Source organism: Glossina fuscipes, unplaced genomic scaffold (assembly GCF_014805625.2).
Source record: "Glossina fuscipes isolate IAEA_lab_2018 unplaced genomic scaffold, Yale_Gfus_2 174, whole genome shotgun sequence".
Lineage (NCBI taxonomy): Eukaryota > Metazoa > Arthropoda > Insecta > Diptera > Glossinidae > Glossina > Glossina fuscipes.
The window spans coordinates 563,256-588,969 of record NW_023998517.1 but is presented as its reverse complement, the minus strand read 5'-3'; the positions used below and the strand labels follow the sequence as shown (position 1 = coordinate 588,969).

At 32.6% G+C, this 25,714-nt stretch overlaps 1 protein-coding gene across 1 annotated transcript in view; it reads left to right on the top strand.

The window, feature by feature from the left end:
- Positions 1-24,535, top strand: part of LOC119641685 (homeotic protein labial) — a 30,156-nt gene extending 5,621 nt beyond the window's left edge. Inside the window, exons 2-3 of the mRNA XM_038040472.1 lie at positions 23,583-23,914; positions 23,991-24,535. Coding sequence (XP_037896400.1) covers positions 23,583-23,914; positions 23,991-24,299 — 641 coding nt within the window. The 3' untranslated portion in view covers positions 24,300-24,535. The remainder of the gene's footprint in view (positions 1-23,582; positions 23,915-23,990) is intronic.
- Positions 24,536-25,714: the final 1,179 nt, after the last annotated feature.

Below are 25,714 nucleotides of genomic sequence, written 5' to 3'. Positions count from 1 at the left end.
ACACCGTTGAAGCTGAAAACTTACATTTTTTCTTCAGACAACCTAAAAACGATATCTTCAAGAGTGTAGTATGTAGTCGTGCAGCTTGTTATAACTATCTGCTTTCAGTCATAGACACAATACCGCAAATTTGGGTGCAGTCCCGTTTACAGGCAAAAATCCTATTTATAAAAGATCGGAAGGTTTCTTGTAACTGCTTTTCTAAGACGAGGGAATACTTTTGATAGTCGGTTCGATATCCAGAAGAATAATATAGGTAATCGGCACCCTGCATATCCAAATTTTCATATAGCACTTCTGCCACATACCTTCGTTTCTCATCTCGTCTCAAATGGCAAACGTATCAGTTTCCAAAGTTTACTGTTTTGATATATATTTGTAATGAATATGCAATACATATACGATATATACATATATATATATATAATCATTAAGGCCGCTAATTGATAAACTTGTTATACTTTAGTATTTAGTATTTCTCTCAGTGTGCAGTGAATACGAAAGTCAAACAACCAGTCAAAAAACAAACAAACAATTTAAAATTGTTACTGATCTGGAAGTCAAGTTGCTTGTCATAAAAAATTATTATTGAAATACTGCGTAAAGATATCATACCAATGTAGCCGGTATATAGAATGCACACGCACATGAACGCGGACATATAAATGCACATTTGTATACAGATAAATATGTATTTATAGGTAAAGAAGAGAGATAGATAATTATGTTGAAGTTCATAATGATGATGATGATAATGATAATGATGATAATAATGATGATGATGATGATGAAGAGAAAAGTTGGTTGCTTTTGGTGTCTGGCTGTGAGCATAAATGTTAGCTTCATCTGTCATGTCATCCATTGGAAAGTATAAAGCTAACTACCCCAAATATAATAAAAATAAAGTTGAAACAAGCTTTGAATATATAAACAAACATATATGAACAAACATATATAAATGTTTGTTTGCGTACGTAATCAATGGTCTCGATCATAAATGGTAGCATCGATGGTAGTATTAAATATATTGGTATATGTAAATGAAAAAAGACAGGTCTGTACGTACATACGGACATACGTACTGCTTAATCAATACTCGCACATGACTATTATTGATATAAAGATCATGCATGCATGCTAACACTGGTTGGTTGGTCGGCTTTATATTATATTATATGTACGTAGTTGGTCAGTAGTTTGGTTGGCTGATGAGTAGCAAAGTAGTGCAAGTAGTTAGTTATATATCTTGTAATTAATTAAGGTTCTGCTGTGGCAGGAAGTTTAGCGTAAACTTTTACAACAGCACCATAGTCCAGATAAGTTTTAATGGAATTTATTTATTTATTTATTTTATTTTTTTATTTTTTTTTTTTGCGCAATCGTCACAGTATGTTGAATCCAATGGTGTGAAATATTTATGGCAGCAGGTAATCGAAAAATAGAAAGAGTACAGCTCAGCAGAAGTCATAACGACCATAACAGTGCAAATTAGCTGAAACGTGCACAACTATTTATACACGATATGTATGCAGAGGTGTGTATGAGCATAAATGTTCATATTTCATTATTTTTTTTTTTATTTTTTTTTTTTTATTTTTTGCTTCAAATTAACGCTTATACTAATACTTACACAAATCTTCATAGATATTTATCACAAAAAAAACAAAAAAAAAAAAATAAACTACACAGAAACAAACAGAATTTTTATTTTTGCATTTTATTTACGTACATATGGTTCGTTCCGTCTCTTAAACCAAATCGTTCAATTTCTTGTTCTTGTTAGAGCACGCATTCACCACTTGACAAGTGACAACTTGACTGCACAAAATTGACAAAATTATCTGAAAAATGTTTCAAATCCAAAATGCTAAAGAGATGCTGTTGCTGTTTTTGCTGTCGCGTTAATACGTATAGCAAAAAAAAATAAAAATAAGAAAAATTTTATTCTCTGATACCCTACACAAATGCGCAAATTTAAATATTCCACAAAGCACGTCTGTCTGTTATGAAATTTTAATTAATTATAATAAAAAAAACTAAAATGCGAAAGCTTCCCCTTTGCAAAAAGTATGGACTCAACCACATTCCTTCCCACGTCATCTCCGATTGCCTCAATGAATGATTCAATAAGTGAATGATTGATTCAAAATTTAAAAAAAGAAATTATATACGTCTTCAAGTCTATTCATTCACTTGACCCTAGATAATTAAATCTAAATCTATAACTATTTGACATTTGACTAACAGACTGCGATTAAAAACACATACATTTTTAATATTTCCTTTATATAAAAGAAATATAAGAATATTTCAATTAAAAAATAGAAATGTGGTAAAAATTTTCGTGGCAGAAGTTCCAAGTGTGCTCTCCACAAATAGCCTTTTTGTAGTTGTTGCGTAGGTATTCCCCCTTTCTGCGTTTTTTAGATGGACAGAAAATAAAGATTTTGTGCTTGTTTTCCGCACTTGTAGTCGTGTCCTTTGTGCTTTTCAATATTCAAAATATCTTCAATTTTTACTTTGATGAAACGTCTTTAACTAGCCGCCGATTAAAACATTCTTTCAAGCAGCGAAGCTGTCAGCCAATGTAAATGTAAAGTCTCTTCATGCGAGATATGTTGCGTACGCATTTTCTCTTAGGAACAGTACTCATCCATTAATGTAATTCAGAGTTCGCAGTATCCACTGGTCCTTTGGTGCTATTGTAATAATGTATTATGTCGGGCTTGTTTGTCGTAGGATTGACGTTAGAAAAAATACTTAGGATAGTAATAAAAGGCAGCAAAAACGCAAAAATACTATGACTAAACCTTCGGCTTTTACACGACGATTACAGCAAATCTTAGAAAGTAACAAATATACATTGTCGGGCTTACCACCTCCGGAGAACACATTTCACTAGTTATGAAGCGGTATGAGAGTAACGGGACATCTTAAATTCGCAAAACTTGCAGGGCTCGGTAGTCTATTAACCGAGTGTTTAGTTATCTAGGATAAGTACGCAACATGGCTTGTTTTGCTTGGAATTTCATGTTCAATGAATTCGGACGCATCGACAGACATCGGTTTATAGGTGGATATATAAATTCAAAATAAAACGATAATCACGACTATAATGTATATATACAACACGGCTACTTTTCATTGCATTTGGGTATGGGATCTATCACAAAAATATCCCGTACTTGCTCGTTACTTTTCCAACCGATTTAGATAGGTGTGGCGAACGGATTAATAGCCGCATTCAGGTATTGTGACCAACAACTAATCATAAGAGAAAACAATACAGTTTCTTGTCAAACTTTTGTGACTCGCACATCGATTTTATTATGACAGTAGGTTCCGCAGGCACAAAATGGCCACAGGATTGCATGTTGTTAGATCTGTGTAACCTTGCTCAGCGTAAACCCGTAAATTATATGCTAAACCTACCCCTGTTCGGCTAACATTCCCAAGTCTAATGTGAAAGCTGTCTTCAAAATGTCATGTGTTAAACCTCTGAGAAGCAGAAAAGTTTAACACAATTCGTAGCCTCCTATAACTTTCAGAATAAGACCTACTTAGAGGCAAATGTCTTTCTAAGACAGGTGAGATAAGGAATTTCGCAATGGCTAAGAAGATGTATAAAACGTTACCACTCGGGATCTAATTAATTAAAAAATGTGGTTTGCATGGTATTTCCTTCGTTAATTAGCCTTAAATGTCTATAAATCATTTTGCAATTTCAAGCAAACTTAATCCAATAGCTTAGCAATGGCTAAGCTAATATAACTTTATTTAAGGTAGAATTTCGTAAACCGCTAGAAACATAATCAGCGAATACATTCATGATTCATTTATTATTTATGTTAATAGTGAAGTTGAACTGGCTGTAGCGTTAGCGTGCCTATACATATGTACGTTATGAAGTATGCTAAAGACATTCTTATTTTTAGGTGACATACCCTCAGTTGGATGCCTGATGGTTAGTTGAAATATCTTTACTGTCAATCAGCTTTGAAATTCATCTTTTTCTGGGGTTCTTTTCTTCGTATTTCATCTTGATCGCATTGTTCTTTGGGGTTTTTTCTGTTTTCTTCTTTTTTTTTTCTTTTTCTTATAACTTTTTTGATTTAACTGGTTATAAATTTTATTTGATTATTATTAATAATCGTTTTTTGCTAATACGCGCACAAGAACATACTTTAAACCAATTAGTTACTTATAGATTTTGATTAAAGAACAAGTTAGCTTGCATGTGCGCACATTTTGCATATAATTACCATGAAATTATAGGAGGAAACTTTCAAATTTTCACTTTTTATATTTTAATTGTGTGATCTAAAAATATTCCATTATGCGCTCATTTAATAAGTCAGAATAAATATTGCAATTGATCAATTATAGTTAATTTAAGTTTCATTTGAAGACAATTTATTATTATTTTTATTAATTTAGGCAGAGAAATAAATTTTAAGACTTAAATCATAAAGCAGTGGAATCTAAAGCTACCGACTTGATTACCGCACTCTACCGCACTTGAGATTTTGAAACCACAACCATTCAGTTATTGGTCGAGACTCTTCGTCTTCTCAGCCACTCAGGCGGATGAAGGCAATTTAAGTTTGCAACTTGCTTGAAACAACCAGTCCAACTTAAAAGACCGCGTCTTATTTCAATAGATTAAGAAATTCTGAGTTCAAACATTACAGTTAACAGTCGCTTTAATAACTTCTATTAATTTCGTATGCGTGAGCGGAAGCGATGCATGCCCTGACACCCCAATGCCATTAGCAATTATAAATAAAATAAATGAAAAAGTTATGTTCGACATGGAGGATGCCCTACCAAATAGTATCTCAAACAAGTTGAGATGGCAGTTGACATTTTAGTAGGGTCCATAAGCCATAGTACGTCTGTGTTGCAAAAAAAAGAATTTTTGACACTTTCCAGCATAATTTCCTTCTCCTGCCTTTCTCTAAGACATGGTTTAGTCTCTTATGGATTATTTGTATACCACAACGTTGATCGTGACTATTTTACAGACCAACTTAGCTTTAATTGTAATTCATTGCTGTAAGTATTCAGAAAGCTGTTGCTTCAAGCATATTCCAAACTCTTGACAACATACTTGACAACAATATTCTGGCCATGTTCAAGTTTGAGTTAACTTAGAATATGGCAGCGCTTTTTGAGCTTAAGGTGATCGCATAGACCTTTCAGTTACTTCTTAGGAAAATGGAAAAACTTATATACATTAGTATAGAGGATGGTAGGACTTTTTTAGAATAAACAATGAGAGAAATGATATCCGTGGTTAAACACAAGCAACTAAGCACACGCACATAGTTCAGTGAATGTACACTCAAAATAAAAAATCTTGAAAAATTTAATTTTTTTTAAGGAAAATTTCCATATATTTATATGAGAGAATTAACAATTTAATCATTTCATCATTTACTCTTAATTTCATTTACTGTGATAGTATTTCATTTCCTTTGGTTGTGCTTTAAATATAAAATGATTTATGTTTTTATGTCGCTTGGCTAATGTAACCTTTTCTTCTTAACAATGCAGCAAAGATCATGTTCTCCTAACTTCCGAATGATGTGACGTCAGCTTTTTGAATTCTAAACCAAATTTATATAACGCTGTTTTCTATTAGCAGTAACCTATCCTACGGGTGGCTTTCCTTAGTTTCTTACCAATTTACAATTACATCGACATTACTTAATTTTTTAATTGTTTTTAGCGATTTTCATTATAACTCAATGGGAAGATCGGCTTTTTCAACTGCCTTATGATAATAGAACCATATATATCTTCATCCTCTGGTAGTATGGTATGAAGTTAATTTTTTCGTCTAAGTTACATCTTTTTCGACTCCAATAATCCAAGTTAAGTTTTTCTTAGCTGTAGTATCTCAAGTTAGATCTTTTTCAGCTCCAATGTCTCAAATTAGACCTTTCCTTGACCTAAATGGTCCAAGTTAGGTCGTTCTTGACTTCCAAGTTAGACCAACTTTTAAGTCCAATGTCCCAAGTTAGATCGTTCTTAACTTCAACGGCCAAATTAGCTACAACGTTCCAAGTTCAATTAGCTATGTTAGATATTCCTTAGCTTCTTAATGACTTAAGGTAAAACTGTTTTTCTCAACTTTCTTATGGGTAGGTCGGCTTTTTTTTCAACTTCTGGATGATCTAATATTTACACGGATTTATTCGGACACCTAGCGTCAAATAACTTTTTTTCAACTTCTTTAGCTTTAGCAAAAAATCAATTTTCCTACTCTTAGTTCCCTAGTGATTTACTCCAATATCAACATTTGTTAGTTCCTTACTTACTCAACAATTTGTGGTTTTTTTTTAAGTCTCTTACAAAGTTAATGTGAAATATAGTCTCATTCTTCAAGTCACTGTAACTAATAATTAATTATTTATACTGAGATATTTTTTTGTAAAATGTATGTAAACAGTCGTAGTATTTGTACATATCAACACAACCGTTTCCGATAATATTCTCAAAGCTAATATTACATAATATTTTAAAAAGTCACGAATGTCGGGAAACGGTTCAAACTATCGCTGAGTGTTTGCATCAATGCTTGAGTAAATGATATCCTTTAGTGTAAATACAGCAAAGAAAAACAAAAAATATGAAAAAGGATATCAAGGAAGACTAACACAGAAGAAATTTTAGGAACATTTGCACGTTATTTAAAGGTTGAAATTTATACTAATGCAATTCTCTTGTATAAAAGGCATGCATGCACATAAACACACGCACACATCTACAAGCCAAATATAAAACATAATTGAGTTTACGAATATATGATAACTGACGTTTTAGGTGTGTAAATATGTCATTGGCTATTGTGTGCTAACAAACATTGATTGCGTAAGTAAGTGTTTAATGTTTTCCTCATAATTGTTGGCTGATGGTGAGCAATAACTGCAGCTCGACTTTTTCAGTTGTAATGAATAATTTATTTAAAAATAGTGTATTTTGAGAAAACGAATTTATTTTATTCATAAAAAAAAAAAACACAGAATTATTATATAGATGCAGATATTGATCTTCAAATGACTAATTGTTAACAAAATTTCTTTATGTTGGTGTAATTAATTTTGTGAAATGAAACGAAAGGAAAATTATAAGTTTCTTTGACTCTTTAATAGCGTGTTTATGTCCGTAATTTATTACGACCACAAGTTAACTATTGAAAGTTAAAAAGCAATAGATTTTATGAATATCAATGAAATTTGTACTCACTACAGCCGTCATCCAAGGATGAGGGATATATTCACTTTGTCAAAATGTTTGTAACGGCCGGAATGAAAATTCATAGATCCTTTAGTATACATAGTATAGAAGTATATACATTCTTGATCACCATCAAACTCTGAATCGATTTAAATATATCCGTCTGTCCGTCTGTTTGTCATAGATATTCTTCTGGTCACAAAAACGAAACTGTTGACTTCAAATTCAACAAAAACATTGAAAGCTTTTGCACACAGATTGTAATTGAAAACAGGCTAAATCTGTCGAAGGACGCGCCTCTCTCATCTTCAATAGGAATAAAAAATTAATTTCTTGCTCCTTACTCATAAAACATATCAAAAAAATTTACAATAATTTTAACGTATATTCTATGGGCGACGCTATTGCGTTTTTAAGAAATCAGAAAAATTGGCCACGCCTACCTAACATAATAGTGTATCAAATTTAATTTTTTCAATACGCGTAGAAACAAACTTAAAAACTACATCAAGTCTATAAGTTCTCGGCCAATTTCAAATTCGGAATACATCTAAGCATGTCCGTCTTTCTGTCTGTCCATCGTACCGTTTGCGTACCGTGCGTTGTATCTATAGTAAGCATTCTCCCCTTCGCAAAAATGAAGACATCGACTACAAATTTTGCTAAAGAATTTGAAAACATCCCACACCGGTCAAACAACACGCCTAAATTGCCCATACGCCAATGCAACAGACCTTTCCCTGTTTTTGCTCGCAAAGAACAACGCATAAATCCGCGCTCTTCCTACGGCGATGATAGGTGCAAAAGATTCACGATTGAGTATAACTTCCTTACTTGTTTTATTGTTGCGCTTGTAAAAACTCCAGAAATGGACTTAAGACGGCCCACAAATTACAATACTGTAAATCAACTTTAGAATATCGTTGAAGGGTCAATATGTTTTAGTTATAAAAATAATTATCAACATCGCTCACTTATTTTTGGCGAACCTACAAAACTTCATCTGCTCTATCGTATTGACTTCACAGTACAACGAAAAAGGTTCGGTAAGAGAAACGACAAACCCAAATTATTTACATTACGGCAGCTCTAGAAAGTACTCACGAGAGTTCTTCAATCATGAGCCATTTCGAGACCGTATCCAAGAACGTGAACTTAAAACAAGTGCGTATATATATATGCAGGATTATTATGTTAGCCCAGTCCTCAAGAAGATGTTTGCTCTCAATTATTAAGCCTGCTATGCATTCCTCTTGAACATTTTGTATACAAACTTTGTAACATTTTTCGTCGTTAGCGGGTTTTTCTCATTAGGAAAATATTTAAGCTTTAAATGGGAAATTTTAGCCTTGGAATCTTTACAAAGTGCTTCATGGTAAATGGTTTTATTAAACACAATATAGGAATATATATTTACATCGGAGTACAGACTCTATACGGATACTCCCACATGTCCAGTGGTGTTTAGAATATCAAGCGCATTCATTAGGTCCACAATATTTAGAAATATTTTCATTTCAATAAATTTAGTGATAGTGCATAGCAAGAATTTCGGATGAAAGCTATTTCGCATCACAGCTGAGTGATGGGCGTACACTCATTTTGTGCTTTCTCATAATAAATGTAACACACAAATAGAAGCCTTAGAGACCTTATAAAGTATATATATTTCTGATCAGCATGAAATTCTGAACTGACTAAGACATCTCTGTCCCTCTGACTGTCTGTATGGCTGTGTGGCGTTTCTTGTTGACACTCTTCTGGTCGCAAAAATGGCTATAGGGAATTCAAATTTGATAGAAACATTGGAAATTTTTGCGCGAAACCTGGCATTGAAAATGGGCCAAATTGCTCAGAGCATAAGCCCGTAAAAGGATGGCAACTCCATTTTTATTATTAAAAATTTATAGGACTTTATTAAAGTTGGAAGGCCGAAATTTTCCACACATACCCTAACCGCCCTCCTCTTTACGTGCAAAAATGGAAATGTTGGCCACGCCCACACAAACCTGCTAGTAATTAAATTTTATTTTTTCCTCCTTTTGAGGCTTTACGCCTGTTTACCATAAGGCAAAAGAGGGGGAATGTTTAAAACTATTTTGTGCCTTCCTTAACCGAACATTATCTGCCTAAAAAAAAAATTCTAAAATGAATACGTTAAACACCGTGACTTGGTGGTTCAATAATTTCTTAATAATACTAGCGATACCAAGGTACGAAATAAAAGAACTTGGAGAGTATAATAAAAAAAGCGTAGCAGTGGGTATGCAAGATTCGGCCCAAGCCGAATATTTCTTGATTATATATATTTTAACCAGTTTACCAAAGCCTTAACCTTTGAACTGGTTAAACTAAAGATACAAAATTTTGTCACGATAAACCGTCATATCAATTAAATTTTTCAACTTTATATCTATTTATAACGATTATCATGTTTTTTAGGCGCATTTTTTTTGTTTTTTTTTTTTTTTTTGTGAATCACATATACGTATGTATTTATGTAGGCATGTATACATACTTTTATGTAAAATGTTTGTGAGAAGTGAATGCCTGCGATGTTATCTGACATTCCTGTTGGTCACTTTTTATTTCGTTTATTTCACTCTTTATCACTTTTTCCTAAAAAAAAAAATACAATTAATTCTTTTCGTTTTTCTTTTTTATTTAAAGTTTTCTGTTTTCATTCTTTTTTCTATCAAAGTTAAATGTAGATATGTAGTCAGTATGTGTAGTTAAGTTCGTGTTACCACAAAGTGACATTGCGTGTGAGTGTCAAAAAATATCAAAACATCACATCAAATAAATGTAAAATTGAATATGTATATCTATATATATATATATACGTAAGTCTGTAGCAATATAGAATTAGAAATGCGGCACTTGAGGGAGGGTCTGCAACGAAATGTATGCAGTGAAGGAAAAAAAAAAAGGAAAAACACAAATGTCTATTAATGATAGCATAGACTCCGGGTCTGTCCTATGTAGTTCAACATGAGCGTTTCAAATATTGTTGACCATAAACGAGACTCGGAGTTTTGATGTACGCATACATATAATTACTTAAAAATTTACTTAACCTTTTTTTTTAGTGTATACAACAGTTTTAAGTTGATTAAGTTATAGACATGCGTTGTTTTGTCCTTAACCTCTCAAGATTCAATACAAATTTTATTTATTACATAATTAATATCGTCATTTATGAATTTCTAAATTTCACAACCGTTCGCACAGCAGATTTTTTATATAGAATCTGCTACAGATTAATAGTCGGTCCAATAAATTTTTTGGTGATTCTGGAAGTTTTGTTCCCAGTCTTTAAGTGGACTTTGTTTTACTTTAAAATCCATTTCCTTCATTGGAAGCATGAGATTACTCGCAGATAACTGCGTGTGTGCTACTAATGTCAATATTTAAATTTTTTTGTTCATTATACCCTACATCATGTATTAAGTTAGTGTGGACGTATGCAACACTCAGATGGGACCATGGACCCGTATTTTGTTATGCCGTTCGGTTCGGAATCATTTTCTAAATCGATTTAAGCCTGCCCGTTCGTCTGTCTATTCGTCTGTCTGTCTGTCTGATGTTTGTCCATGTAAATTTGTGCTCAAAATGCAGATCGCAATTTTTAAGCTTGGTAAGCAGACGTAATTCGGCCCTACTGTTAAATATTATTCGGATCGGTCCCATGAAGAGAAACTGCATTTTCAAAATTTCTTGACAAAAATGGCTAAGTGGCAGTAATGCGGCAGTCCAAAGTGGTGTGAAAAGGTTACCCCGCCAGAGACAATTTTTTGAACCCCTTCTCATCTAACCATTCCTACGGAAACTGAAGCATTATGTGGTAAAAATGTTGAATTGCCAATATTTAATGGTGAAAATTAGCTCATAATAGTAAATTGACAAAGAAAGCTACCTTAAAGAATTGCGACCACGTAGATCTATTTTTTGGATACAATCGCATATAAGGATTCTCATGACACATAAGCCCTCTTATGCCAAAAAAAAAGCAATTGTTAATTTTTTTGTGATGAAAATTTGTTCAGAATAGTAGTTAAATAAAAAAATTAAGTGAACCTAATTTGAAGTATACGGGCCTATTTCTTGGCCCCACTTCCTATAAGATATCTCATGAGACGTACGTTTTGACATTTTATAATTCATAGTAGAGTTCCAGCAAAAAAATTAACGGCAGTCAGTTTGGGTCAACATAACCTATATAGTACAGTATATAGTCGCTATCACGAGACGCGAACTTTTATATGGAGAGAATAGCTAACCTTATTACAAAACCAGCAAGTAACTCCGCTATGCGAAGCGGTGCAAGGTAGGCAATAGTCGGCGTCGCCCGACTCTAGTATTCTCACTTATTTAATAATCATGTTGATGCCGAGTGCACACACGTCGACCTATTGGATGATTTTCCTTTTAATGTAGTCGGCCAAAGTTTGCGTGTTGCCCTTATTAAAAGAATTTACAAAAAAGTTTTTTATTAATCAAAAGTTTGTCATTCAACGCAATAATAAAAGCCATAATAATAACAATCATTCGGAGAAGAATACGCGTACACTGTCAACGCGAAAGAATATAAAAAACAATAATTTTTTAATAATTGCCTTTACTCTGTTGTTTAATTGCGAGCACTTTTTTGTGTGGACCCTAAGTAAGCATTTTATTGCAAGCATTTAAAAAAAGAGTTTACTTTCAGGAATAATCCGCTTTCCATAGTTGCATGTACATACATTGTTGCGGAATTTCAAACCTTCCTTCAGCTCCAATAATTTTGACACGCTTTTGCTTTTGAAGTAAGCGACATGAAACTATCACCTTGGCTAGAACCTTTGAATATCTCTTAGTATACTATACAAGTGACCAATATTGGCATTTGATTACAGATGAGATTTTTTTAAATGTTCGTTTATCTGCTACCTTAAATAAAATGACAGACAATCGAGGACAAAATCAAGTTAGAGTAAAGTCAAATTTGAACTAAGGTTATACAACCTTGTGTGCCCATTATATAAGGAGAATACGGCTTTAAAAATTTGAAAGCAACGGCATAAAGCTAACTATGCTACACTGATGTAAGTAATGTCTGACGCATAAGTCTCAGGCCCAACGTATGTACCAATGTAATATTATTACGGTGCTTGGGGAGTAAAAGACTTTACTAAGTTAAAAAGCACAAGTTAATGTTTTCACAGAAGTTATCTCCAGTCCACTATGAAGGTAATAATTGCCTTACTTTAGAAGACCAAAGTAACTCCGGCACTGCAGTACTGTACGTGATCATTAAATATTAGCGTGTGCTAAAACGAATGAATCCCTTCCCTCTTTTCAATTATTTTCGCAAAGGTCCAGCTAATGTAAATTCTGACTCCACTATTTCATAATTTTATTTTTTTAATTTAGTAAATTCCAAGCTAAAAAATGTTATTATTAATCCTCTTTTTTAATAGAAAATAAATGAAATCATTATAGTGGATCGCAATCTTCCTTCAAGTGCCCTACATATGCAATAAACCTTATCAGTGTGATATCGATTTATTGAAGGAAGTAAAGATTGAAAATACATTAACGATTAAAAGACCATTTCTAATGACACTGCCAAAGAGTTCTCTTGCAGAATTTGCAAAAAAATTTTAAATAATTTGGAGCATTTACTCTTACATCCGCTAGTAACTTATATTAGATCTGTTAGCGTAATAACGACTCTAGAGTTGTGTTTTAAGTTTGTAGAATGATTTCCAAATATGATGGATTGTGTACATCGATATTTAAACAAGTAAAAACACAATAATGGATCACGCCTACCCACACATATTAAAAACTTTACACCACTCTACAGTTATCTATATATCGGCTATTCAAAATAAGGCGTTAGTAAGTAAAGGAAAAGGTCTAAAAAGTGATCCGATTCGAACCATATGCAACCGCATTCGTCCTTATGCTAAAACCGGTCAGTGTACTAACTTTCATCAAAATATCTGAAAACCTTGCAGATTGTAGGTTGAATACAAGAAAAAAGGACAGAAAGTTCAGCATAAATCGATTTAGAATATGATACTGAATCCTCGGTAAGATAAAAGTTGGGTCTATCCCAAAAACCTCCTGAGTGCATACGTGCACGCAATAAAATATCCTTGCACCGGAAGTGGTATAGGATGTAAGAATCTTTTGAAAAATTAATATTCTATAGAAGTTCAATCTTAAAGAGCGCCAACGCGAAGAAAAATCTTGTAATTTTGTGGAAAAAGTCAATGTTGTTGCAATTCATGGATTTTTACTTTACTTTTGTATGAGTCCAAGCTGAATGAAAGCAGTCATTGCTAAATAATTCCAATCTATATTTGACTATGGAAAATTAGGGTTATTTTTAACTAATTAGGATTATTATTAAAAAATTAAAATATATTAACTGCGCTGCTTAATAACCTCAAGAAGAGAACATCTTTGAATTTCTCTTTCATAGATTTTCATACTATCGTCACGTATTTTAGACACTTAAAGTAGTAGTTATGATCTACAGCGAAAAAACAATGAATATTCTTTACGAGTTCTTCAGTAATTGTTATTTTATTGTGATCCTCGAATCCATATTCGATTGAAAAATGTACTCGTTTTTTACACCGACCACTGTAACATGGAGGTAAACTCATTGTGTGTAACACCCAAAGAAAGCCACAGAGACGCTATAAACCGTATATAAATTCTTGATGAGCGTGCAAATTTGAGTTGATTTAGCCATGTCGGTCCGTCTGTGGGTCTGTGTGATGTGTGTTGTGGTTGCTATAATGAGGTGGGTGTAGTGGTGGGTATGCGAGATTCGGCCCACGCTTTCTTCCTTGTTTTTTTTCGTTTGCTTATACTAAGCCTAATAACCCAGGCAATGTTTCCTTTTCGTGCAACACGGTGACGATCAGAAAGAAGTGAAGGAAAACAGAGGGATAGGATGGTGGCCGCGGTCTAATGGGATTGTGCCCCTTCGGTATGTATGCCGAGTTAGTACTCACCATAGTTAGGAACAAAGTAAACTGTGCCGTCCTAGAGATTTGAATCCGCGAGCAGTGACGCGATTCTTACCTAATTTTCTTACTTAATCTTAACAAGAATTATATGAAATTCCTATCTTCTAGCACAAATGATTTATTTCTTATTTGAAAATTAATTTCACTTTATCCAAAAGATACTCATAGTCTTTCGCGAATAAAATGGATCTGTATGATAACTCTCTCCAATCATCAGAGAGAAGCAAAGTTAAGGAAATAAATCTGCATTTTATTAAGTAGTTAGCGGTGTCGACATCTTTGGCGATATACTCGTACTCTTGTCAAACACAGTATATATGTTGTAAGAAATTGATGAAAATGTTTTCTAAAATACACTGTTATGGTAAATACACATTCACAAGTTTTATGAGGAAACCCGGCAAGTGCAGATGACCGGACAATGACGTATATACTCATCCTATTTAGCTAAATGGTTAAAGCAGTTGTTGACGAATGAGGCGCATGATTCTAATGTAAAAGCGAAGATTAGCATTTTTCGGACACCTTTGCAAAAAATGCATAAACATTGCGAAAATTTTACGGTAACTTAAGCAAAGATCTTAACTTGCGGTCGAGGACAGACAGAAATTGCTCTTGACAGGGTCTCTTGTGTCAGTTGCTCTTATTCAGTGTCGGGCCTTGTACACCTAATATACATAGTACAGCTTTCTAATCGAATTCTTTACGAATCATATGGTTAAGGTTTTGCCTATGAAGCGCTTTAAATAGGCGGATAGGAAAATAACTTTACATACCTAGTATATAATATGCACAATAGGTCGCATATTGTGCGCAAGGCCAATTGTAGGCATATATGGTTTCGCGTTTTCCTTAGTTTATATTGAAAGCTTTCTCTTACTCTTTCTGTCTTATAATTCGAATTTTTCTATGAAAATTTCATCACTTTTAAACCAAATAGAAATAAACGGATATATCTAGAGCTTATTTTCAAACCTTCCTAAATAAAGTAAAAAACTGAAATTAATCATCATATGGATGTTTAACTGCACGCATTTAAAATTCAATAGAGTTTCTTATTTTGCGAATTTTACGCATATATTTGTTGCTTTACATACTTTTTGACACGCCATTGTTTCTTAAATGCAATTGTTGTACATCTGCGTGCTGCATGGATATCGATGCGTACACATACGTATATATATATATATATATACAAGTAAATATATTTGTATATATGTATGCATGTGTTAATTCAATGTCGAAAAGAGAAAAAAATGAAAATCTTAATTCGGGTAATACATTTTGACAACATGACGGATCACCAACGAAAAAAACTAAATAAAAAAAAAGAAAAAGAAAAGAAAACACAAATATGTGGAAAGGAACTGAATAAATGAAATAAAAATGTGGTGGTGGTAGAGAGTAGGGAGACCATTGTATGTCTATGTAGCAAAAACTATTATAGAAAATATATGTTAAAAAAGAATCCATTCCATACAAACATGCAGAGAATTTACGAACAAGTCATGGGTATTAGTTTTAGCCATATACATATGTATATAACACTTAACAAAAGCAGGGACGCTAAACAGATCTCTTCATTTCCCCTTTAATAAGGGTGCTTTTCCTTAGCACGTTATCCTCCTTGTATGTGATAAACGAGTAAATGAAAAAAAAAAAAAAAAAAGATGGTGGTCCACACAAATCAACACTTGGAGAAATTTTCTATGACACTATCACGAAATTGTTTTGAAAGCCTTGGCGAGTGTGCGTGTATTCCAATATTCCTTAATACAGTTAATTAGGTTCATTTTTATAAAATTTAAGTATAACAACAACCTCTTTGTGTAACAGTCAAGCATGAAAGGATATATAATATATATATATATATATATATATATATATATATACATACATGTATATGTGTAGGTAAGCATCTGTGCATACCACTGTAAGATGTCTTTTTGCAGCAAATTAAAATGTCAACATTACAAATTTAAGGCATTTACCGAATATAAAGCAAGCACTTAATGTCTTATCAAATTGTCTTGTCCTCGCAGCTCTATTCCATTGAGTTTCGGTTTTCCACTTTAGCTTAAAATTTTTGTCTGCGCAGTACAGTATGTGTGTGTGTGTGTGTGTGTTTGTATGTGTGTGTGAGTTTATGTGTGCGTGTGTGTGTGTGTGGATGCGAATTTGGTTTTCTTTCATTCTTTCTCTTTTTTGCTCTTTTATAGATTTTTGACAATGCTGCTAATGTCATCATCAATCTTCAGCGAGAATTTTGCAAATACGTAAACATTTCACTTTACTACCACGAGAACATTCAACTAATAATAAAAGAATATATGTATATAGTTGTTTACATGGTAAACAAGCGCATGCAAAGGTACTCCTTACGAATGGTGTCTGTATGTATGCGGGCATTTATTTTTAATACTGACAATACTGACTGTGTAAGAAAGTCAAACAAAATTTTTTTATTTAAATAATTTCAGTGATTTTATGCAAAGACTTATTATGCCTTGCCTCCCCCTTTGTAGAAAACGAGAATCATTTGTTTTTCACGTAGTACTCATAGCTATTTACGCGGTATAATTTTAAAATGCAATCATAATTGTAAACAAGTTACACAAATATATTACTTGCTCAAAATCTTTCTTTTTACGCATTATTTTACACACACACTCAATTAATATGAAAATTAACTGCGAAATGGAAAAACATATGCCAATGATCGCGAACTCAAGGTGCAACAAAATGAAAAGCTATCTCTTTTATCAAGAGAGAAAGTATCTTCGTTGATCGCCCGCCCACAAAGCCTTACTATAACAGCATTACAATCTTTCAAGTCATTTTTCGAAATCGTCTGCATATAAGCTGGTTGGACGATCATTGAGCCTATCTTTACACCTAACCCCAAAAGGTGAGAGATATAACGCTTGCAACAGGCGGAGGGCAGCACCAGAGACCTGATGAAGTATATACATAAACATGTCCACCTGTCTTATCAGTCTGTCCATGTATGATCTGTCGTAAGCATCCTCTGGGTCTTCGGCTTCACTTTGGGCGAAAATATTGGAAGGTCTTGCACGCAGGTTGGTATTGAAAATGGTACAAGACACACGTCCACAGTAAATCGTAAACTGGACTATCTTTCCAAGCAAAAATTTGTGATTTTTTGCTTATTACTTAAAAATTATACATGATAGGAGGTTTAAAGTTTTTCTGTTTATCTTACCATTCATATCAAACAAAAGTGAAAAAATCGGCCTTGCTCAGACAAAGTTAGAACTGACCATAATTTTTTTTTACCTTTTTACGTTTTCTGCTTATTACTCACAACGTAAACAAGAACAGAAAAGTGAAAGCCGAATGGGTTAATCCTAAGCCAAATATCGCGGGCGTCACGGCGTGGTAGGTTAATTTTCTCTCCACTATTCCGTCGATTTAAAGAGTAGCTGTAGATAGGATAAGGGCGATGGATATAAGAGATTCACTCGCGACCGAGTATAATTTTCTTTCGCGTTTTTTTTAATTCGTAAACAATTGTTCATAAATAACTTGGAATGGAAATGATGTACAAAAATAAAAATGTTCTCTTCTCTGAATCTCCCGGAAAAGTGAAGTTGCCTAGCGTCATATCATTATTGGTTAAGTCGAAAATCCTTCATTTAAACAAAGCAAAGTGAAAGTTTCTAGGCGATGCGGTGAAGATAATCAAATCAAAGAGAAATTTGCGAAATTTTAAAGGCTGCCCAGTATTTTACGTTATATTGATATAGATATACAGAACTAATTCATACGATACTTAGCCTGTATGTGTTATTATTTGAAATGTAAAACAATTGAAAATCGAGTATGAGACGAATGTATTTAATAAAATTAATTAAACACTCACGAAATGATCGATGAAGTTGTGTGTAGGACACATATATGAATATATGAACATATGTACGTCTATGTACGCATAGGCTCAGAATTTTACTTAAATTTTCACAATCATAGGATTTTCAACAATAGACAAGCAGCTAAGGGATATTAATCGCTATCAAAATCGGGAATGTTATAGCAGATTACTGGATGTATGGACAGACTGACATTGATTGACTGGCATTGTTTTACCACTTAAAAATACATATAGTTCCTAGCTTATCTGTGTAAATGTGCAAAGAATCGAGAGTCGACCGAACTGGTAGATCGATTTGACGAATGAAAGGAAAGCAAATTATGTTTCTGGATGTGACCACCGAAATGAAAAAATTAGTGCATTCCTCTTCTATGAGTGAATGCACTGAGTTGAAAAATAATAATTTTTTTTAAATTTAGAAAATTTTAGTATTATTTATTTACTCTACTTCTTCTAGCGATGTCTAATTCTAAACTGATTATTTTGAAAATTCTTTTGATTTTACTTATCTTTAACTTTGGTAACTTATGAAAGAGCACAACTTCCCAACAATACTGCTTTCTTGATATGTAGGTAAGAAGAGTTATTTACAAATTCTTAAAGCCATAGTGCCAGTGGCGCTCGAAATTGTTTGATTTATAAAATGTCCCTCCCCTAGGCACACACTAACTGATAGATAACCTTAATGTAAATGAAAACGAGTGATATAAACTTAATCTATAAGTAAATAATCACAATTGACTTAGTCTACATAGTTTATCGTCAATATATTAGAACAAATGACAAAAGAAATGCTGCTGATCAGCAAACGATAACATATGCGCGCATGTATAACTATTTCAATTGAATCTTTGGCGCCATGGAATACCTCGAATACTATGCCAACACCTAGACCTATGATTTTCACAAGCATTGATTGTAAATACAAATAAAGCGTATATGATAGAAATATTATCGGAATTTGTTTATGTGTGCATACAGTAGAAGTAAAAGTAAGTAAGTAGCCGTGTCACTTACTTCATATATTTATTAGATAACAATAATTTTTTTTAAATAACTAAATAAAAAAAAAAAAAAAAAAACAAGATTAATAGTATTTATCGCGTAAGCAAAACTCCAATGTATATTAAGAGGATTTTCACATACCTATGTAAAGATATAATCATGCGCAAGAACGCACGAGTGCGATTCGACTATATGCACATGCAACAAAGCATATTGCAAAGGGTCTTCCAAGTCGGCTTTATACCTTACATTTATTTATTTGATAATTGACACTATTTTTATTTTATTAAAGAAGATAATAACATGGAAGTTAAAAAAGCCACGAAATGCTGGTTCAACTGGTGCCCTGGAAATTTTTCGACGAGATTTTCCAAATCATGTTCGCATCATCAGGTTCGTCGGGCTATCGGTTTAAAGCTTTTTATGATTTATTCGATGCACAATTTTTTCTTTAATATAACAACAAAGAAATAAGATCAAAAGCCAGCGAACATTAGTTGCAATAACGGCCGCTACATAGCTTACTTAGCATCTCAAGTTTTTTTTTTCTTCTAAATTAATTAATTCGATTTGAATGACAAGAGATCATGAGTCTGCGAATCACAAATTATAACTAATAAATCAGTGGGGTCTCTCCGCATTCATTTCTGAATTAAATGCAATTTTGAAGAAATTCTTTATGACATCATCACTGCTCGACAGAATTTATCTCATTTCGAAGACTTAATGTGATGAATAGAAAATCCATGTATAAAAGAGAACCAACAAATCATTCAACAAACCAGTTGGCCAAGCCTCCAAGTCAAGCAAGCACCCGAACGAACAATAGTAATGACAAAATGAGTATAAATGGATTAATGCATTTTCGTTAAGTCACTATATTTGTATCTTTCCACAAAAATTCACTTTAACATCGTGGAGATAGAAGCACAAGCATTAATACAATAGACGAATACCATGTACCTGCATATTTAATGTGTTGACTTTGCTAATAACTTAATTCTACACTCAAGCAAAATCGTTCCTTCACAACTCATATTGAGAACTCTGTACATTTCACTTTAATACACAGCAAGCAACTAAATGGAAAGGGGTTTGGACATAATGATGCCTTTGACAGCTTTTTTTTTATATTAGAATTAATTTCAATTTACTTATTAAATACGTACAGGTTTTAGATGCCCTCTAACATTTGCTTTACTGAATAAGTTATTAAGTAAAGTATTGCTTTTGTAATCTTTTTCACCGAATACAAAGCATAATTAATTTTCTCTACTTGATGGTCAGTTTCAAATACTTATTTAATTTCGTCCAGATGTTTTCTGTCATGTTCTGATTAGATTAATTCAATTTAGAAAACGAAACATAAGGTAATTTATTTTGGAAAATTTGATTTATTACACTTACTTGAAAGTTGACCAGCTTTTCCTTCTATTTGAATTATATAAAATATGTAGACGTCGTTGCTTAGCATAAAACTTACATACGATTTCGCGTATCTGTCCTTGTATTAGATATTGCCAGAGTTTGTGGCACTTAGAGAATGACACACAATGATCTATATTAATCGTTAATTAACACTAGGCGAAAATTGATTAAGGTTTATTTCCAAAAATTTACGTTTACCACATTTCAAGCCGAATTAAAACATTAAGTTAACTAATTAATAATTTGCAGGCACAGACAGCAATATGAGTATTAAAGAAATTTTTAAATACTACTTGTTAGCTTACCTACTCTTTTCACATTTATTCTTTTCTCTTTATTTTGACTGCATTTCAAATTTAGCACATTCCCTCTACTATTAGCTACTCACCGCTTTAATTTACTTCACTTCACTTTATAAAAACTGAATAAATTGCTTATAAAAATATTTACCATGAAATTTTACATATTATATTTTACTTCGCGGCACATTTCACATTAAATCGCATTAATTAATAAGCAAATTCCAATAAATAATTTGCAGATTCCAAATTGGCGGCCAAATTCAATGAGCGCACTAATAAACTGTCGACTGAGACAAAAAAGGAGACATGTAACAACGCGTATGATAGAAGAGCATAAATATTCTACTACTATATATTAATTGGAAAGTGCCATCTTTTACAACTCAACAGTAGCTTTATTTAGCCTTAATTGGAACGAAAGTCCTAAGTCTGATGATACATCAACGATTTGTTCCACATAGATGAATATTCCATATCTGGATGCATTTTATGTTTATTATGAAATTTACTTATTATATTTTACTTTGCCAACACATTTCGCATTCAATCACCTAATTTAATAAGCAAATCTAACCAAATAACTCACATCTCCCAAATTGGCGGCCAAATTCAACGAGCGCACTAATAAACTACCGATTAGCAAAAAAAAACAGGCATGTAACAACCCGTATAAATGTCAGAGAAAACCTTTCCACTACTGTGTGAGAAAAGTTCCTTTTTTTACAACTAATCGATAACTTTGTTTAAACACAATGCATTTTTATCTATTTAAATTATAAAGTATTTGTAAAAAGACAACTGAAAAGAGCTTCCTTAACCTGATCAAACATAAAGCATTTGCATCAATATCCTATAGGGAAGTGGTTGTATTTACGATAGTGCGGTTTTGGAAAGTTTAGGCCAATGGAGTACTCATATTAAAAATGTGATTTACTGAGTCATTGCTCTCATTTTAAAATGGTATCATTCGATATTTTCGTTAAAACAAATCTTTGTTCTTCTTCGAAAAACCGGCAACTTTTCTTACAGGCAGAGCGGAAAGCATTAAATTGCAAATGTTATCGGTAATCGGTAGATTCCAAAAACTTTTGCGTACTATAAAAAAGAACCACAATTACCTATGAGTACTTAAGAAAACAAATACAAATATTTACATAATTGCTCTTGAGAGCGCTTCAGTTTGATAATTAAGTTCTTGTTGACACTTGTTGACAACTTAATTAAGAAGAATTCCAAGATGTTGTTGTTAATAAAAAGTCATTTAAAATTTCAATAAAGTATAAGCTTCCTTAACTCAAGCTAGAGTAATAAGAAAGGCGCCAGTAAATTCATTATAGAAACGCAAACAAACGTCTAAGTCATCTAATATTTTAATTGATAAGTTTCTGACACATTAAGGATCGCAAATTCGCGAAAAAAATAAAAACATAATTTTTAAAATATTTAACCAGTATTCAACAACTTTTAAGATTCTGTATAAAAAAATAGAAAACAAAAAAAACATACAAATTTAATAGAAAATTTTGACTTATCCGCCCACCAAACGCGTAACAATATTTTTACGGATTTTTTTAAGATAATATCGTATTTTTCTTTTAATTTTAATGCTATATTTTCAAACAAACTGTTTTAATCCTATTAAATCCTTAAGCAGAGAGAGATTCGAACATAAATAAAACCTAAAAACCACAAAAGAACAACATTTTCGTCATCATCATCATCATCAGACTTAGCCACGGGGCGCACGTCGCATTATAAATTCAACAATTTTTGCTAACTCATGCCAAAATAGAAACAAATAAGAAAGCTATGTTCAGCTCCAAACGAATTTTGAATACCCATCAGTTTAGGTAAAGGTTTCTTTGAAAAATGATCTATATGTGATTTCTCTATCATTTAGATGTAAGATGTTATATGATAAAAGTAGCATGTGTAATATATTAAAGGTTATATTTTTGATATTGAAATATTGACTTCGTAAAGTAAAGCAAATAAGACGTAATTTAATGTACAAGATTTACCTGAAACCTAGTTTTAAGCCTAGTTTCTAGATCTTCTTCAAACATTTAATTTCTATTGTTTGTTGTTTTAGAATTATTTCGTTTATCACGTCGACTTTTAAAATTTGATGCCTTGATAAAATTGAATCAGAAATATGTGCTTCAGACCATAGCGACAAACGAAAGGATGAACCGAAGGACATATGAATGTCACTAAATATTTTCAAAATCTCTCTCCATGCAAAAGTATATTTACTCTCGGGCTTGTAATCGACATTAATGCTTGTTACAAGCAAAATGACAAACGAAGCATGTTCTTATACTTCGATTGTAGATAAAAACAAAAATAAATGACGAAATCAAACCGAAAATTTCATTACAAAACTTTCAGATACATTTGTACGTACCTGCACTAGAACAAAAGATATATAAAAATTTACTAAATTATTCATGGAATGTTTATAGCATATAGCATTAACCATGTGCGTAAACATGTTCGTTTGAAAACACTCCTCCTCATGTGATGCAAAATACAATATAAGATATATGAAAATCTCACGCTGATTAACTTTGACAACGTGCATCACTGACAAAATCATTCAAAATCCGAATGATCACAAAACTAACAAACTTGTCTAATTATCGCATTGTTTGTCTCCTTTGTTTTTTTATATATCCTTTGCAGCACCAAAGTTACCTGCCACTATGCATGATTATCAACTAAACAGCCAGACTACTTTGGATGGTATGTGCCGTAATGTATCTATATCTGGTAGTATAGTAACAAGTCATCAATTAGGTGTTCAAAATGCAACGGGCATATTATTAAGCGGTAATCATAGTCCAAATAATTTGGGTATGAGTTGTGCCTTGACAGCTGCCGCAAATAATTCGGGCCGTACAAATTTTACCAATAAACAATTAACAGAATTGGAAAAGGAATTTCATTTTAATCGTTATCTAACGCGAGCAAGACGTATTGAGATAGCAAATACCTTGCAATTAAATGAAACTCAGGTATGTTGTTAACTTTCAAATCAAGATCTGTATGAATTCAAAATTAATCTTAACGTTTATGAAATATGAAAAATAGGTGAAAATCTGGTTTCAAAATCGTCGCATGAAACAAAAGAAACGAGTAAAAGAGGGACTAATACCAGCCGATGTCTTAAGTCAACATACGGTTTCTACGACAACCACACCACCCGCTACTAACTGCAATTCAACATCTTCAGTACAAAATTGTCCAGCAAAGTCATCGTGCAATACAAATAGTAAATGTCTTAGCAATAATAATAGCAGTGACGGTATGCATAGCACTTCTACTAAACCAAATGCAAATATAACAGATTGCCAACTACAAACAACTGTACTCGGCGACAGCAGCAGAGAGTCGAATTGAGAAAATAGCGAATAAACATAAAAATAGAAAAATATATGTTTGCTTTAAGACGACTATCTAGAAGATACACCACTAGAAACAATGGTTTTAGATGTGAATTTATCAACGGGTTGGCAGGGACCATTTTCAATATAATCCGCACTACACGCTATAATTCGAATAGGAACATTTTTCTTTTTTGAATTTTCATGGCCGTACGGTAGAAAAAAAGTAGGGAGATGAATAGCTACATAAAATAATGGACTCAAATATGCTTGCTTAAATGAATAGTTGATCAAGGTGGAAGGGTGTTTTGAAAACGGGCGGGTAAATAAGCGCAGAAATGACTTATACGAAGGCGGATCAATCAGCAAAGAAACGGGAAAAGGGCCGTAATAACAAGCATTGGAATAGGCGTACCTTAATTCACGAAATCGGTCAGTAAATGAAGAAAGGAAAAGGCGTATGATTGGACAAAGAAGCAAATGTTCAGGCGAGTAGAAGGACCGACATGCGATCAAGCATATGCTAATCAATGATGTGCGTACTTTAAAGGGATGGATAAGTAATATTACTGAGTTATCCAACCGAAATGACTAAATTAACATTCGAAATTTGCTCGGTAGCGTGACTAAATGTTTTTTTTTCGAGATTTTTTTTCTGTCGCAATTGTATATTGTATACTGTAGGCGAAGGGATCAAGTCAACTTTCAATATTAGACTCAGAATAAATTCAATGTTTTTTCTCAGTGTTTCGGAGATCCCAGTTACTAACTTTAAATCAATGTCTATGTTGACTTAGAATCTCACGCTGGCTAATAAGTATTTCCAAATGACATATATACATATAATAATGTGCAGGTGTAATATATATATACAAAATCTATATCACAGACTATATAGAAAATAGACTATATAGAAAATATGTACGTAGATATGATACATATATGTGTATACACATACTTACATATATACATAATTTACGTACATACGTTTGTATTCAATGTAGAAAGTAAAATATCTATCATACAGAGATATGGTATATCTACATATACATATGATACCTTCATATATATTTATGTACGCATGTTTGATATGTTGGTTAATATATATAGACTAAAGTATTTAATTTCACTATCGCGGTGGTGGGTGTTGTTTGTTGTCCGTTCATTTGGCTGTGATATGCTTCTTGGCATCAATGTCTGTACATAACCATGTTTCTTGTGTAAATAAAACAAAATTACATTTAACCAGCTCAGGGATAACTTTTTTTAAGAAAAATCTAGAACAATTTATTATTTCTTTCTCTCTCTTTTTCTAACATTTAAGTCAAACAATAGATCAAAACTTAAATGTTGCAATAGAAAATTTATTAATAAATCGCTTTCGGTTTTAAGTAATCTATTTTTAATTAAACATTGTAAATAAGTTTTTAT